The sequence below is a fragment of the Platichthys flesus genome, chromosome 21 (genome assembly GCF_949316205.1).
Source record: "Platichthys flesus chromosome 21, fPlaFle2.1, whole genome shotgun sequence".
Classification (NCBI taxonomy): domain Eukaryota; kingdom Metazoa; phylum Chordata; class Actinopteri; order Pleuronectiformes; family Pleuronectidae; genus Platichthys; species Platichthys flesus.
This window is the reverse complement of record NC_084965.1, coordinates 14,871,771-14,888,283: the sequence shown is the minus strand read 5'-3', so window position 1 is coordinate 14,888,283 and position 16,513 is coordinate 14,871,771. Positions and strand designations below refer to the sequence as shown.

The 16,513-nt window shown below is 41.1% G+C and overlaps 1 protein-coding gene and 2 non-coding genes across 4 annotated transcripts; 1 reads left to right on the top strand and 2 right to left on the bottom strand.

The window, feature by feature from the left end:
- Window positions 1–157: 157 nt before the first annotated feature.
- Window positions 158–229, top strand: trnaw-cca (transfer RNA tryptophan (anticodon CCA)). Its single transcript has one exon. It is a non-coding gene; the product is annotated as a tRNA-Trp (tRNA).
- A 439-nt stretch (window positions 230–668) lies between these two features.
- On the bottom strand, window positions 669–740 carry trnaw-cca (transfer RNA tryptophan (anticodon CCA)). Its single transcript has one exon. It is a non-coding gene; the product is annotated as a tRNA-Trp (tRNA).
- Window positions 741–2,395: 1,655 nt separating this feature from the next.
- Window positions 2,396–16,485, bottom strand: cul2 (cullin 2). 2 transcript variants are annotated; one of them, XM_062379774.1, is made up of 21 exons: window positions 16,389–16,485; window positions 15,340–15,472; window positions 14,880–14,982; window positions 14,700–14,794; window positions 10,995–11,100; window positions 10,699–10,781; window positions 10,287–10,383; window positions 9,626–9,736; window positions 8,476–8,638; window positions 8,233–8,357; window positions 7,832–7,939; window positions 7,013–7,072; window positions 6,769–6,897; window positions 6,584–6,670; window positions 6,202–6,354; window positions 5,756–5,833; window positions 5,599–5,665; window positions 4,754–4,956; window positions 4,466–4,567; window positions 4,247–4,363; window positions 2,396–3,228 (listed from the first exon to the last, which is right to left on the bottom strand). In XM_062379774.1, the coding sequence occupies exons 2-21, from the start codon at window positions 15,456–15,458 to the stop codon at window positions 3,097–3,099; spliced, it is 2,238 nt and encodes a 745-aa protein (XP_062235758.1). In that variant the 5' UTR covers window positions 15,459–15,472; window positions 16,389–16,485; the 3' UTR covers window positions 2,396–3,096. The 2 variants fall into 2 exon arrangements, with proteins under 2 accessions (XP_062235758.1, XP_062235755.1); XM_062379771.1 differs by lacking the exon at window positions 16,389–16,485 and adding an exon at window positions 16,018–16,035.
- Between the last annotated feature and the right edge of the window lie 28 nt (window positions 16,486–16,513).

Below are 16,513 nucleotides of genomic sequence, written 5' to 3'. Positions count from 1 at the left end.
TGAACAGTTCAAAATGTTTACAGCTTTTTTTAATAAACTCTCGTGGATAATCCTGGCTGTTACATTTGGACCATGATTCTTCAAACAACATATTGATCAGTTGAAAAAACTGTCACACCTGTCACTATACCCGGAGACCTCTGCACAAGAAACATGTGACCTTGTGGCGCAACGGTAGCGCGTCTGACTCCAGATCAGAAGGCTGCGTGTTCAAATCACGTCAGGGTCAGTGATGTCCAATGACATCCCTCCTTTATGTAAACTGAGGTGAGAAGATCATGTCCTGAAAATAAATGCTTTGTCCATCTGCACATCATCGTTACATGATCGTTCCTGTGATCAGGCCTAAAGTTAACCATCTCTGTAAAGGGATAATTCATCCCTATGCTGATGGAGGGCTGTTGGAGTTTCAGGGGTTAACAGCGTTAATGTAACTCAGGCCTTGAAACATAAAATGTCTCCATACTGTTCCTTTCATGTCAAATTCAACTCAACCACCATGTTTTTTAGCCCAAAAGGCAACTGTTACCCTCGTACTATTATGTGTGGGTGTAGATGTGTGACCATTGAATCATTATCAGAGTCCATGTACATGAGTAGAAGATGTGTAAATACATTTTGTATCAGTGTAGCTGTTGTGTAATTCAGGATAAATTGATCAAAAGAAATGACCCCGACGTGATTTGAACACGCAACCTTCTGATCTGGAGTCAGACGCGCTACCGTTGCGCCACGAGGTCCTAGTCAACGTCCTGCACGGTGCAAACAATATATAAATGTACAGATAAATGAGTTTAGAGTACTATTAGATATTTTTTATACGATATGTAGCGATTACGCTGCATTAAGTTCATTTCATATAAGATACATACGGTTAATACGGAGAGAAAACAAAATGGTTGTCAGCGCGTTTTGCTCCTGGAACCAGCTGATCCAGCACGTTGTGACCATCTCCTTCACAGAGGAGCCACATCTGGACTCAGGACAGATGTGAGCTCAACAGCTGCTGCTACCTGGCAACAGATCCTCGCTCCGGTGACGTGTAGCGAGCGCGCATGTGCGAGTGACGTCACGACCAGGCGCTGTCATATGGCGCGTATCGAGGGTGAATTCAAATTTGTTTACACCCTGGAATCTGTTTATTAAATAATCCCACCTCAGAATTGTTCACTCTTCACTTGGGAACGTTAATATTTAATGATTAATTCAATGTTACGGTGGATTCAGGATAACGTGGGGCAGCTCAGCTCCAGTCTGTTCACTTCCTGTTCCAACAGAATCTTACCTTTAGTTAGTATGGACATCATGTGACTGAAATCACATGACTTCATGAGGGTGATGTCACTGAATAGGGCGGGGCAGGTGTCAATCAGAGGCTCCCCCTTTTTTTCTTACATTTTGTAGTTGTGCAATATTTCCATTGATTAAGAGAAACCTTTTTAATCTAATGGAAAGGCGTGTCTATTATAAAGTTATTTATACATTAAAAAATGCCTGATAGAAATGAAGGGAGCAACAGTGACAATTGAAATTGTCAGTAATTAATACAATATAATATGCAATGTATATATAGGAAAAATATTACTAACAGTACGTGCATTATTACTTTGTTTTTAATGTGCAATAGTACAATGTGTAGCATCATATTATGTTTAGTATCATGTGCAATATTCCATATTACTACTTACTGTCAAGAATTACTTACTGTCTCATTTAACCTATTTTTATTATGCGCTGGTTCTGCATTTACACTTCATATTTTAATTTTCACTACATTTTCTTCATATATCTAATACTCTATTGCTTCATTGTACTGTTACTGCAACCTTTGAGCAGGATGGCACAAGTAACTCCGTCAGTATTAAAAAAGTCTAAATTGATCCTGTCTGAACTTATACAGAGAGATAAATGTGGGGAAATGTTTTAATATCTTTTAAGGTTTTCATCTATGATGTTTGGTTTAGCAGCATGTTTGTGGTACCACTATTTCACATATGTAAGCAGCATACAAACAGCAAATAACATTGTATTATAGCTGTAAGAAAATCTAAGTGTTTAATAATGTATTAACTCACAAGAGCTTCTTTATAAACATGAAAAAGCATTAACACACAATTCTAAAAAAAATACAAACAAGTCTTCATTATAACTGAAACACTGCATATCAATAGAGGCTCAAATATTAGGGAAGTGGAGTTATTAAATCATAGTTAACTCATATCTATGTTCTATTAATACATGTTAAATAGCAGGGAATTCAAACGTATATGTTACCAATTGGACACTATGATCTTCACTGTACATGATTGTAATGTCACATGAGAAAATGAAAATGTGTGAATAATAACATTTCAGTTTGAGTTTATATTCACTGACAAACAAATATGAAACCAGAAATGTTTAAATAAAACCCTTCAGTGTTTTTATTTATTTATTTGACAAGCAGCATGATCATGTTTGTCACACCTCATTTTTCTTTACATTTGAAAGTAGATACAATAGTAAGTATACCAGTTTTATTACAATATTTTTTTTTCTAACTTCAGTACATTTAACAAAGAAAGAAAAATAAACACACGACAACTGCAAATGTGAGAAAAGAAAGCATGTTTTTTTTTATGTGAAGCCACCAATGGGTCATTGATGTCACAGCTAACTTTCCCCCCCGCTTTTCTTTTTCCTCTCTCCTTTATTTCCGGTTGTATGTTTATCAGCTCTTTCCTCTCAAAACCGCCATAGGCATTTTTCTTTTTCTCTCGTTTGACGCACAGGTGCGTGGCACTGGTGATGTTGTAAACAGCTTAAAATCAGAAGGTGGGTGGGGGCTGGGAGCAGGGCCTTATGGGTGGTGGCGTCAGCCGGCTGTCTGACAGGACGCGATGAACGCTCTAGTTGTTTTTCTTTCAAGATGGAGGCCCCGGTCCTGCTTTATTCACCGTGCGGCGCCACAGCAGACAGCGACAGTCCAAAACCTAAATGAATGAATGAGCCTGTTCTGTTGCTTTGATTATTTTTCATGTTTTAAACCTGTATCTGCCAGTCAGTCACGCAGGTGAGTGTTTGTGTGGAGGCGGCCCCGTGGCTCAACTCCTCTGTCTAGGCGACGTAGCTGTACTCGTCCGCCGACGTCTGGCTGCGCTCGATGTACTGCTTGTCGATGAGCACCTCAATGCACTTCTTGATCATGCTGATACTGGGGTTGAACCTGGCTTTGGACTGATTGATGACCTGCACACACGGAGGATCGAGAAACAACACACAACAGTTAAGCAGGACGCAAACAGGGAAATACTGACACATAGATCTACTGCAGATAGAATCAAGTTTGCAGTAATTTATAATTTTACATATTATAATGGATAATGCCAATTTTTTAAGTAAAGAATCATGTTAACTGGAGTATTTACTGTGTCCTCCGTTAATCTTCTCTGGGGCGTGGTCAGATTTGGAAGGAAACTGAGGCCCGATCTGCACTCTACAGTATTACTTTAAGCTAAATGCTAACCTCACCACGCTAATGTCCTCACAATGAAAGTGCTAATGTTTAAAAAAAACAAGTATCTCTGCATTTAGACTGAATATTTGCTTTAACAAATAACAATTACATTCAATTATAGTGAAAATAATTGTTAATTGAGTTAACCTTAAAAGTTCACAAAGAGGGTGAGGGAGCAGTACACAGGGGAAATGGAAACTAAACCTTGTGATAAACAAACTGTAGATATGCCTCTATCACAGTGAAGAAGCTGCGTACATGTGTGTGGGTTGTCGCTGTCAGCTGACTAAGAGGAGATGCATCCACTGCCAACATGCTCCAACATGGTCCCAGGAGTGGAGAACATCATTCCTAACTCAACCCTCTGTCACAACAGTGTTACCTCACCCCCAGAGAATTTCCCCCCAGCACATGAACTCTGCATGATTCCCTCTATACGGATTAATTCGTGCACATGATCAGTTTATGGAATTTCCTCTACCTGCACCTTCTGATCACCTGTTACTTTATACGTCTATTTAAAGAGACCATTTGTTCGGCCAAGGGTACAAGCTGTTTTTGTGCCCTGGCCTCCAACCCCCCCTCCAATAGAAACCTAATCCCAGCTCATGTTACCAAATTCCCCGTAAATCCTTTTGACAAGACTTTGAGTGGCACATGCACAAGCTATTCACCTGCTCGTCTCCACCAGGGCCTGAAATGATGAAGAAATCAAAGCAAAGGTCTTAAAATGAGACGGGTTCCACTCACCTCCTGGATGAGGGCGTTGTGTCGGAGCACCTTGCGAGCCTTCATGATTCTTACTATAGCAGCTTGTAAATACATTTTGCGGTCCTCGTCCACGGCGCTCCTCGTCTGCTCCATTTCCTAAAAACGTCAGGCGAGACATGTGACACGTCGGCCTCGCTGCCAGATAACAGGGCAACAGGGGAACTCGAGGAAGGATTTGAGTTGGACAGATAACCTTACCTGTGGTGTATCTTTCTGCATGGAGGTTGTGATCTTGAACTTTGTCCTTTTACTGGTGAAAGTCATATTTAGTGAAAACGTGGACTCTGCTTCGATCTCCTCCTGTAAGAGGGGAAGACAACCTGTGTTTAAATAATCACCTTTGCTCGTGGGTGGGTAGAGGATGGAAGGGGGACACAAGCCACACATTCTCTGGAACATTAACACGCCAATGCAGAGTTAGGTTTGACAAATAAATGTGAACTCTGTGGGATCTACTGAAGATCAGTTGCACTCGGCCGTTCAGACCTTTTGCGAGTCGTGGTTGAGCATCTTGACGTCCAGCAGGGACTTGATGGTCTTCTGTAGCTCCTTCTCGTTCATCTGGGTGCCGTCCTGCAGCTCCTTGTGCGTCACCGTCTGGCTGTTGTTGAAGAGCAGCAGCACAGCCATCTGGTAGGTGGTCACCATGGCGACGTACGGCTTGGACAGGTAGTTCATTTTCACCTCACCTGTTGGTGGAAGGGGGAACAGAGTTGAAGGGTGACCCACAAAACTGAACCATCTTAGTGAAGCTTATTATTTAAATCTAGAGCTTTAGGCCTGCAATATACTTGCTGTTCAACCAGCAGCATTTGTCACGTTATTGTTCACGTATTTGCTTTGGTACTGCTTGTGTTACTGAGGAATTCCACGAGAAAACCGCCATTTGTTGCTGATTTAATGCAAGATTTGACTTTAGGAAAATGTGTTTATGTTTAGTTCCGTTCCTGCTCAACGTTACATATGTATCTACGTGCACGTCTTCTGAAAGCTTACAGATGAAACTGACTTAACATAGTGGTACCGCCGGAAATCATGGGGGGCAGTGACCCCGAGGAAGAGACACGAGGAAGAGACATGAGACTGAAGAGAAACAAGAGGCATGTATATGATACTTCACCCGTTACTGTAGAACAGCTGGGAGGAGATTGGGACTGGAATTAAATGTGAGTTAGACAGTAGTGAGGCATACGTGGAAGACCGTAAGAGACCGCTGCCCTCTAGTGTATGTTTTCCTTGACAACAATGCCAACAGAAAGGATTCATGCCAGCTTAAAGTTAAAAAGCTGTGACGCTCCTTGTTCGTTAAGGCAGCATCAATGATTCTTTACCTGTGCAGAGGTAGTGCAGCCAGGTCAGCTTCCTCCCACTGAAGTGCTGATTATAGAACAATTCAAACTGTAAAAGGAGGAGAAGACAGAATTGAAGTTAAAATATGTTCCTGTGATCCATAGGGAACCTGTCAATAACAACAACAAGCACACTCACCATCTGCACACTCTTCTCTAGCTCCTGGGGGATGGCAAATGTGGAGGAGGGGACGTGTGTGAGGGGCCACGCTCCAGCCTACAAACAAATTGGACATACAACATTACACAATTATACTGAAACACGTAGAATGTAATGGAATCCCATGTTTGTGTGCAAAGTTTAACAGGAAAAGAGAATCAATGCAATTTCTCCCATATTCTGAACTCTGTGTGAACTGCTCCCTTCAAGCAGGTGAAACAGAGCTGAGCTGTGTAAACTGAATAGGTCTAAAGTCTCAATGAATAAATTACTATTCACAGATTTAATCCTGCATTTCTATTTTTGTTTCAGTCATTTATTTTGTATGTCCTGTGTGATCTTTAGATAAGGCCCATGTATGTTAATGGATGGAACTTTGTGGACAGTCAGAAACAAACAACACCTTCCGCCTCCGTCCTCCTCACCTGTAAAACATAGATCTGGAAACTGATGCCAAGGTCCACCACCGTCTCCTGCGTCTTGATGAAATTGTTGAACTTGTTGTTGAGGTCGGCGCTCACGCTCATGTCTGTGTACATTCGGTGGAGTTTGCTCGTGAACTCGTAGCCACACGCTTGCTGCAGGATGAGGAACGAGGAGCCAGAATGTGGAGGAGTATAAAAGAAGGGAAAGAATAGGAGAGAGAGGTGTGGAGAAATGTATGAGCATGTCTCTTGTGGCCGGACAAAAGATCACAAGCAGGAGTCCCACCTGCATCGTGGACTGGATCCACCTCTTACTAATGTTAAAGACACAATGAATGTTCATTGCACAAGTCTTAATTTATACATACACATTTAGATTTACCTTTAGTTTGTTGATCATGGCTTCTTCTGAGTCCATCGACAATGATAAACCATGTATTAACCGCTTTGCTAGCATTCTGGCATAAAACTGTGGGATTCAAAGAAAGAGTCAATGTCTGTAACATCAGAACATCTCAAGATGTTTAAATACTATTATCAAAAAGCAGCAGGGGGCCTTCTCGTCACCTTTTGAAAGATGTCCTTGTCGTCTATGTACTTGAACACTGTGATGAAACTGGTCAGTTTGTCCTCCACCTCGTTCTCCGTCATTCCCTTTGCAGATTTCTTCAGCAGATTGTCACAGTATTTCGCCAGCTGGAAGGAGACACCAGGAGGGGGACATGACCCGGTCAAGGCACTGTGTATAATAGTGTGTGTGTGTGTGTGTGTCTGTCTGTGTGTGTGTGTATGTGTGTCTGTGAGTACTCACAAGTTCAGGGGCTTTACAGATGGACTTGGGCTCCCTGAAGTTCACCACAGACGTCAAAGCCTGAGAAAGAGAAAAAAACAACAAACCAGTTAAAACTCTATTAAATGTTAAAAGCACAAGAATTTAATTATACTTTCTATACATTTAACAAGGGTTCTGCTTTATTAAATAAGTTTTATTTGAGTCTTTTTAAGAAATGTTTTATTTAAGAGCAAGTACGACGGACATGAAGGAATATCTGAATTATTTACATTGACCCCAGACTTGATTATCTCCCAAACTACCAACAAAGACAGTAAGTTTCCACTTTGACTCCCACAGCAAAGCCAAGTGTACTGGGATAAATTCGAATGGGAGTTTTTAGAGACAAAGTTACCCATTGGTCTTGTTTTTAGTTTTATTACAGCGTGCCAATATCTCTATCATTGAGAAATTACAAACTATACAGGCTGGCAAAACACTTATTTATAAGTTATATATAAAAGTCATAACAAATTTTTTAGTGGTACCAAAGTAGTGTTAAATGAACATTAACATAATTAACATCTAAGACCAGTGTTTCCCATACATCATCTCGACTGTGGCCATCTGTCATATAATCATTTTACCACCAGACAAAACTGAAGACATAATATTTACACGTATTTAAGATTTTAAGTATTTAAGGCCTAAAATGACGCTGATTCAATTTGATTCTTTTTCAGACCCTGCAGAAACCTTGATTTATAACAACAGGCTGTGAAAAGGGAATGTTCCACTAACATTACTTCAAACATCTAGTGTCAATTAGGAGTAAGTGGTTCAATGATGCTTGAATACCTTATCGAGTGCACTCATGAAGTGCTGATCTCCATTTAAAACTGTGTTGATGAGCTGAACAAATTTACTGTGAACCTCCAGCACTGACTCCACGAACAGGGTTGGCATCTGGAGAGCACCGAGGAGAGACGGAGACAACATTGTTACGTTTTACAAGAGTGAAGTTAACTGGACAACCTCTGAAAAACTAAAAAGATCACAGTTTCCCTCAGTCATTTTACAGTAGCATTATCTAATTATCACTTTGAAGCTGAAGTAGTACAACAACCTGAGCAAAGTAATACAGTAACTGAAGAGCAGACTTTTCAAGCTCTAACAGGTACAGAGAAAAAAAACAACAACACATGATTGTGGAAATGCAAATGTACAAGTCGAGGCACGCACACCGCAGCACTACTTACGTTTTCCTGAGAGAGGTTACTGGTGCCTCGGATGCCCTCATTGTGAATATGAACCTGTAGCTCCTGGATCATGTGAGGCAGCCCATTGGCCACGGACCGCAGCAGGGTGTACATGTTCGCCATGTCTGGACAAAAACAACACCATGGTTTGATCACAGCTCTACAGAGAAATGTGTGCACTAAATGTTTAACTTCTTTCATGCAGGATAGATATAGGGCAAGAGAGGACGTTGTCAGACTTGCCTTCTCTCTTCTCCTGCCGAATAATGTCCTGGCACTCCCCGTGCAGGAACTGCAGGTGATCGGCCACCATCCTCTGCTGACATTCGTGGATGACTTTGGCGTAGGAGCTGGGGTGCAGGTACTTCCGACATCGCACCTCTTCATCTTTCAATCGGCCCAAAACCTGGAGGAGAAGGGTTAGAATCAAATTTAAGAGGATAATTAGATATCATGTCCCCCCATTTTTTACTTTCAGAAAACATTGAATCTTTGTACAGTCAATTCATGATTAGTTAAGAGCGCATGTACATACATATATAAATCACATCAATTTTTTCATTCATAACCCATTTGGAGAACAAGAAAAGGTGGTGTATTGCTGTCTATGGCTTAAACATTAGTGGGTTGTAACTTTGCATTCCTAGCAAAGGTTTAAAAATCACCGTCAAATCCCAGCTGTTGATTGAATGAGGCAGCATGTGTAACTTGTTGATCTCCGTACAGACTTGAGCACAATACAAACGAGGAGAACTAAAAACAAGGAGACGACGCAGAGAGCTGCCTCCCTACTGCCGTAAAACTGGGTCAGATCAGCAACAGTGTCTGAGCCTGTCCTGACTGGATGAGACCGCACTCTACCACAGTGTCTATTGCTGCTCTCTCACTGTCATACGTCAGATCAATGCTCATGTAAACCTGTCAACACAGGGACAGATCAAACAGGAAGGGAAAGTGCACGGCCCGACTGCTTGGTAAAGCTTTAATGATGATCCTGTTTACTGGCTGGAGGGATAAATCTATCAGAGAAATCTGATTATTGCTGATTTGAATGAACGAGAGAGGATCAGGGAGAGGGAGAGGGAGAGAGAGAGTGAGTAAGCATCGGTTATGGCAGATGAAGTTGCCCAGAGGTCTGTGATCGCAGCCTTAGCGGGTTAATGGTCCAGCTAAAACTCAGATTAAAACCACCCCGATGTGACCCTGCAGTACACACACACACTCACGCACACCAACAGACAAGTACACAGTCATCACAAACGTCAACCAAGCAACGCATTTACAAAAGCGTTACAAAAAATGGAACAAACAGCCCTACATGGCAGTTTGAGCCACATATCAATACATTCTATGTACATTCCACATACTTGGATTACGTCTCCATCTGACCTACCTTCTCCATATATTGTGAGCAGTTGGATTCTTGCAGTAGATTGGAGGCTTCCTGTTTGTAATACTCCCCTGTTTTGGACAGAAATGGCCCTTCGAAGATTTCCTGATAAAACTGCAACGCGGGAAGAAGGATGTGGAACACATGGGATTTAGTACACATGAAAATGCATAATGGCATATGGATGCTCAACAGACAACAGCTTGTGGATTAGAACTGTCACTTATTCCAACTTTTAACTTTCATTCAAATGGGGGGGGGGGGGGTCATCTTTCAGTAAAATAAGTCAGTAGTGTGTGTGTGAGTTATTATGCTTTGAAAATAGAGGACGTGGGGAGTCTCTTCTTATGTCAATTATCGGGGACACGACCCAAGCAAGCAAGAATCTAGACGTTTTGGGGTCTGTCGTCTCTGTACCATGCAACTGCTTTACAACTAATCCATCTCTCCTCTTAGCAGCAGCCAAGGAGGCACAGCAGACAAGTGTTCCACCTCCTCTGACTGCACACACGCGCAATGTTGTATTACAATCTATTTGAAAGAATTGTGTGTTTTCATATTTGTGGCTTTGGATTTTAACGTCTGTGCTGTTTGAATGAAGAAAAACTCCACTTCAACCAACACCAAACAAATAGTCTGGAGAATGTAATATTTTTTGTCTCACCTTTAGTGGAAACTTCTTCTTGTACTGTTCAACATGAACAAAGGAGTTGATGACCCCGTGGATAACCTTCTGGTTGGGGTTCTCTCCACAACGATCACTGGAGAACACAGGGAAGCTGCTGTTAGCCGCCAATCTCTTACAGAATCCCTGAGCACAGCCTTTTTTTAAATGGTGCGAAGTACAGGTTAAACACAGCAGCCCGATTAGACTAGATGATCAGATATTAACAGTGTAGGACTGGAAATCAGACATTGCACTAATGAAAATCCAAATTCGTGAAATAAAGAGAACTGCACGAGCTATATAGTTTAATCTCTACCACTACAATGAGACAGTAATTATGGATTCAAGATAAGGACATATTGATTTTGGAAAATAGCCTCCCGTGGCTCTGCTTGTGTGAGAAACATACTTCTTGATTTCATTCAGCAACATCCGGATCAGGACAGTCTGCAGGGGCTCGATCATTAGCTTCCTCCACATATCTAGCGCCAACTGAAAGAAAAATATTTAAAAAACAGCATATCATAGCACTGCAGACAACCCTAGAGCAGATCAGTGTAGTTTGGAGGTGTGAGGTGAAATCTTGACCTGGGAACTGGATCCCACTGATCCATAGATTCTTGGTTTGTATCAAACAAGTTTGGTGGAAGTAAATGTGCAGGAGAAAAGGTGAGTGAGTGAGTGAGTGAGTGAGTGAGTCAGTACCTCTCCAATCTCCATGAGCGGCTCATTCATGTCCACTCCTCCATAGCCGTACTGTAGGTCGGCTTCTGTGAGTTTGTTCTTCTTGATGAACTGAGTGTTGAGATACCTAAAAAGATGGGCAGGGGATAAAATATGTCAAATGTATCTCAAAGATTTGAAGTGGACATCAACTTCTCAAATTTATAGTAAAGGATATCACAGTATGCCAACACAAAAAAAAAAACAAGTTAAATGATAAACTAAAACGAGCAGCAGGTGACGATGCTAGAGAGGGAAATATTCCCTTTTACACTCAATTAGCTGCTTTTTAATTCAAAACCAAAAAGTGCATCTTAAAGACACAGGCCTTTTTTAAAACAGACTCAACAGTGTTTTCATGAACAAACAAGAAATACAAAAATCCAACTACTGAGAAGTGGTTTCAAAAAGACTGATTCTATTCACGCTGCGTAAAAAAATTTGATTGTAAGCTATTTTATTAAGTGGCTTTATTATGGAAGGTTGATGTGTGGTTCCTGTTATAAGCAGGGTGTTGGTTGGGACTCTTGTTTTGAAGAGTTTCTAACAGAGGGGGGTGCTGTCGAGAGTAAAGTTTGGATGTGTGAAGGAAAATAAACGGGTGTGATGTCCCGATTCAATAATCATCTCTCGTGTTCTTTTTCGGCTGAGGCCTGACAGTATAAAAGAACAAAACGATCGGTTACGCTATTAAGGAGTGTGAGTAGACGCCACTGGGCTGCATAAAAAATCCCCTTCAACATAAAAGCACAGGATTGTTTTCTTTACATTTTTCTTTGCCCAGGCAAAGGCACACAACCCACTGAAAAAGGGTCAGCAACACACTTTTGGGTCGCAACCCACTAGTTGAGAATCACTGATCTAATGTGTGCTTCAAGAAACATTAATACCATAACAATACTGCTGCCAGTGGCAACCAGTTGCAATCTGAGGTCAATGAGCCACAGAGGTGATGTGAGATGCTCATTCTTTAGTTACTCACTCTGTGGTGTCAAAGTAATAAAAGCAAAGCGACTGAACCAGGGGCCGTCAGGAAGGGATTTATAGAATTTTTCAACATTATAGTGACAATGCCTGTTTTATAACACACTGGGCACTTTGATATTTTTCTCACTTGACTTCACGTAACGATAGAAATTAGTTTCTGACAAATATTACCTGTATATTTACTCTGTAGCACTATTATTTGTCAACATATATTGGAAAACATACTAACGCCACACTGTAAAACTTGCTTTCTTATAAGTAAAAGCTGTATTATTAAAAATAAGTAATAAGTAATAAGTAAATAAAAGTACTCAATGCATTTCAAATTACTCCAGAATACGCAGATCGGATTAATCTTTCACCTTTGAAACATCGAAGGAATCTATGATCAAGGAAATTACACAGATACAACAACCTTGTGTTTGATCGCACATAATCAAACTTTGACACCATGCCACGGTCACACCGCCTGAGGAAGTAAGGGGCTGCATTCGTGGGGGCCTGTTGAGTCATTTTCCCCAATCCATTTAAAAATACTCCAGAACACCTACATTTTTTAATTTTCTGCAAACTTTGGTGAGTTTTCAAGCACGTTTAGGCCGTCAAAAGGCAATTAACTTGGCAGGCAATAAGAATAAGAAGAATCATATGAAATTCAATAGGGCTTTTGCCCCTGTTGGTGCTCGGGCCCTAATTAATTGATTGCTATGAAATAGATCATTAATAATTGTGCATTTATGTAAGAAGAGGTTTTATAATTATATTTGCTTTGAGGTGGAGCTCTTTAACTATTTTGTATTCAACTGCAACTGATAATTATTTTATTAAGGATTAATCTGCTTATTTCTCCCATTTTATTAAATATATATTTTTACTAAATATATATATATATTTTGTAAAAAATCTACACTGACAGCAAGTGTTATATATGGCATTCCAGACAAAGGGATATCCATCATTAGACTACTACCTATAATTGATATTATTTAATTATATGTTTTTCCTTATATCAGTATTCATGTCCAGTGACACAGGATTGATTCCAAACAGGCGTTGGCAAACAGAGGGACTGATGGTTTGCATTCATGATTTTAGACCAAAAATTTGTACCAAAAATGTTGTTACAGCTGATACAAAATACTCCTTTATAAAACAAATTTCCAGTTAAAATTTCCTAATTTTATTTAACAAACACTGGTAATTCATATCAGTTAAGGTTATTCAGATAATACTAACAGAATCTGTGAACTACGAGTGTATATTTTTGATATAGTAACCAAAATAACTTTGAGTTACTCGGAAGTTGATGGAAGCATTGCAATGAGTAACACCCAAGCCTGCAGCTCAATGGCGCACTCCAGCACATTGTTTTGGTTGTACAGCCCACGTATTTACTGAGTAGTAGTGCCACACTGCGCTCATTAACTGGCAGTAGGCAGCAGTTTCTGACGAAATACTCTGGTAAACCCAGTATGCACAACCTGCACAGAACCACATCAACTAGCTCACAGACAAAGTTCAAGATGCAGCAGTGGAAAGACAAGTGTCTGTCTCGCTGGAGGTTTTATAAAAGCAAACCCGAGTATCAATATGAGGGAGGCTCATGATGCACTGACAACAATTTGTTGGACAAATTCATGATGTTGACATTCCTACAATGAAAGTGTGTTTCAAAAACATGTCAGCAGCAGTATTGAGCCAAACACCGACTGGAGGCTGGCTGATACAGTCCACCTTAAATGATGTCAATTTCACACCTATACCAGACACACTCAGACTCATCTGAAGCTTTGACGAGCACAATACACCAGCAGCAAGTGCTAAATTACAGCTATGACATAGAGCAGCTTGTGTTGACAATTGAAACCTGGACAGCATAAGTGTGACTTAACATTTTAACAGTGTGGTTTTTAATGCAGTTGACGCTATGTGTTTGACAGGGTTCTTACACACAGTAGAATGAATACATAGAGATCTGTTAAATATAATAAGCAACTTTCTATTTTAAGAACTTAACGTTGCCATGTCACCGCTAAATCCAAGAGCCTCGCTTTTCTTTTTTGCTCACGCTGACAATAATAAATTACAAAATCAGTATACACGGGCAGTCGGGTGGAAGTACACATAAAAATAGATCTGAGCGCTCTCCAAGGGTGTATTGATTTAGAATAAATCAGGACACATCAAATGTCTGCAGACACTTCACACAATACTTTCAAGAAGTTAACAAAAACTGTAAGACGGAATATTGTGGCTTGTGATAGAATTAGTAAACTCTGCATTTATGTACCCTCACACACAAAGAAGGCTTCAAATAGTAAGTTAGCCCTTCTAAAGATAACTACATATATCTTATGGCAAAGGTTATACATAAACGACACACACAGAAAACAACTAGCAGCCAGTAGACAAACATTCTGCACTGGGTAGCCTTAATTCTTTACTTTGCAAACAACACAAAAAGACAACTAGCAGTTAATTGTGCATTTAAGGAAACCGTGTGTCCTCATATTGTCAGGCTATAAACTGAGAATAAGTCTACAAAATCATGAAACTGTCAATGTAAAGTTTTGCTGTATTTAGCAGTTTTCAAATAGCTTTTTACGAAAAATATTTAAAAAAGATGGAAAAGAGGAAAGACCATACTTAATCATCAGCATATAAAGTGGGTGGAAAGGCCTTAAGAGGCATAAAAGTTACCTGTACAAGCAGTCCATGTAATCAGCTCCTTTGCTGTACTCGTCCCAGTATCTGTGGTACATCACTAAAACCTGCTCCTCCGAATCAAGGACTTTCTGAAATACACACCAACACAGACAGTGTGAGAGAAGACAACGTTTTTCTCTTTGCGGCCACCGGGGACGGTCTCCGAGTGCTCACCTTGTACAACTGCCGAACATGATTCTCAAGAAACACCTTGGTCTCTGTGTATAACCTCTCACCCAAAGGCTCTGGGTACGCGACACACAAGGCGTAAATGTCCCTGTTGTAACAGTTCAGGATAAATATAGGGATGAACAGGATGTGCATATACAGTTTATAAAGATGTGGTGCGGTTCAAGTTGGTAGTTTCCTGCAAATAAATAGATGAATACTTAACTCTAAAAAAATATATAATTACATTTAAAATATACAGTATCAAAAATGTTGTAAATTAGATATCTAAACTAAGCCGGATAAGGCATGTTAGGTGTTTAAAGTCAAACATATTAAGCTTCACACATGCAGGCAACTTGATTTACTGTAATAAGCAGCCATGTGACTTCCTATCAACAACACTGAACTGAAACTATGTAGTAGTTTAAATTTCTATTATAGAACAAGTGCTTCATAAGGATACGAGAACCGATCATTCCACGTGGCTCTCTCCACATAGTCGAGCATCACCACAGCCTTGATTGTCGTCAGGAGCTTGTTCCATGTCTCGTCGAAATCCACCACCCGCGGCTTTAGTGACATTGTACAATTCCACCCTGGGAGAAACAGAAACACACGGATACAGGAGTCAGAACACACAGCAATTGCAATGGAAACCAAAAGCGATTCTAAAGGGGGAGTTTTATGACTATTTCAAAATAAAAGCTGAACATTACAAGGGCCGCGGAAAGAGCAGAAATCCAGAGCAAGTGCATTGCACAGCTGCCGGGACATACGGCGAAGTGAACATCAACAGTAAACAAGTCCAGTGATAAACAGCCTGCTTCAAAACAGCTGCTCGCGTTACGATGGCAGCAACAGATGAGATCAACATTGTGCTCAAGTTCACGGGGGTAGCACCAGCGAGCACACAGAGACGACAACCACCAGCCGGCAATCCCGTGTAATCTACCGGGAGAGCCCGCTGCCTGTAGTAACGTCCCAACTTCTCCATGTGTGACTGACAAATCACAGATCACCTGCCAGGGGTAGAACCGGGGCCCTGTGTTGTCTCTCGTCATTCATACCAGTTGGTTTCACGTCAGAGAAAAACACAGCAACATCATCATTCACACTTGTACTGGCTCGCCGCTCCACTCACGCCGATCTCCGCGTTTCAGCGGGGGAGCGTTAGCGTTTGTCAAAGGGCAGCCATCCACCAGTCATGATACATGCGGCTAAGTTAAGGATACTAGCTTGCGGGATGCCAATCCCAAAATAGGATGGCTAGCTAAGAGGGCTAACTAGCTCCCAGCTAGCTAAATGCTACTTCTTCCTGCTCGGGTCCCCCAGCAGTTTCAAGGCACCAGCTAGCGGCTAGCAGGGGAGCTAACGGCTGCTCGGCTATCGCTAGCGAATGGTCATCTTCTTTTCATTTGCCGCACATTAACGCTGACAGCTCGGCAGGACGCGGCGCTACTGCCGAGCGAAGCGGGTGACTGCGGCTAAGTGTGTACTCTGAAGATCACGTACCTCTGAACAGTATTTACTTGTTATAAAACTCAAGTTGCTCCGCTGTCACAGGCTTGATTTGTCTCACAGGTCTCCCCTACCTCATGGCCTATACCACTGCACTATACGGTGGGGGTGCACTGAGG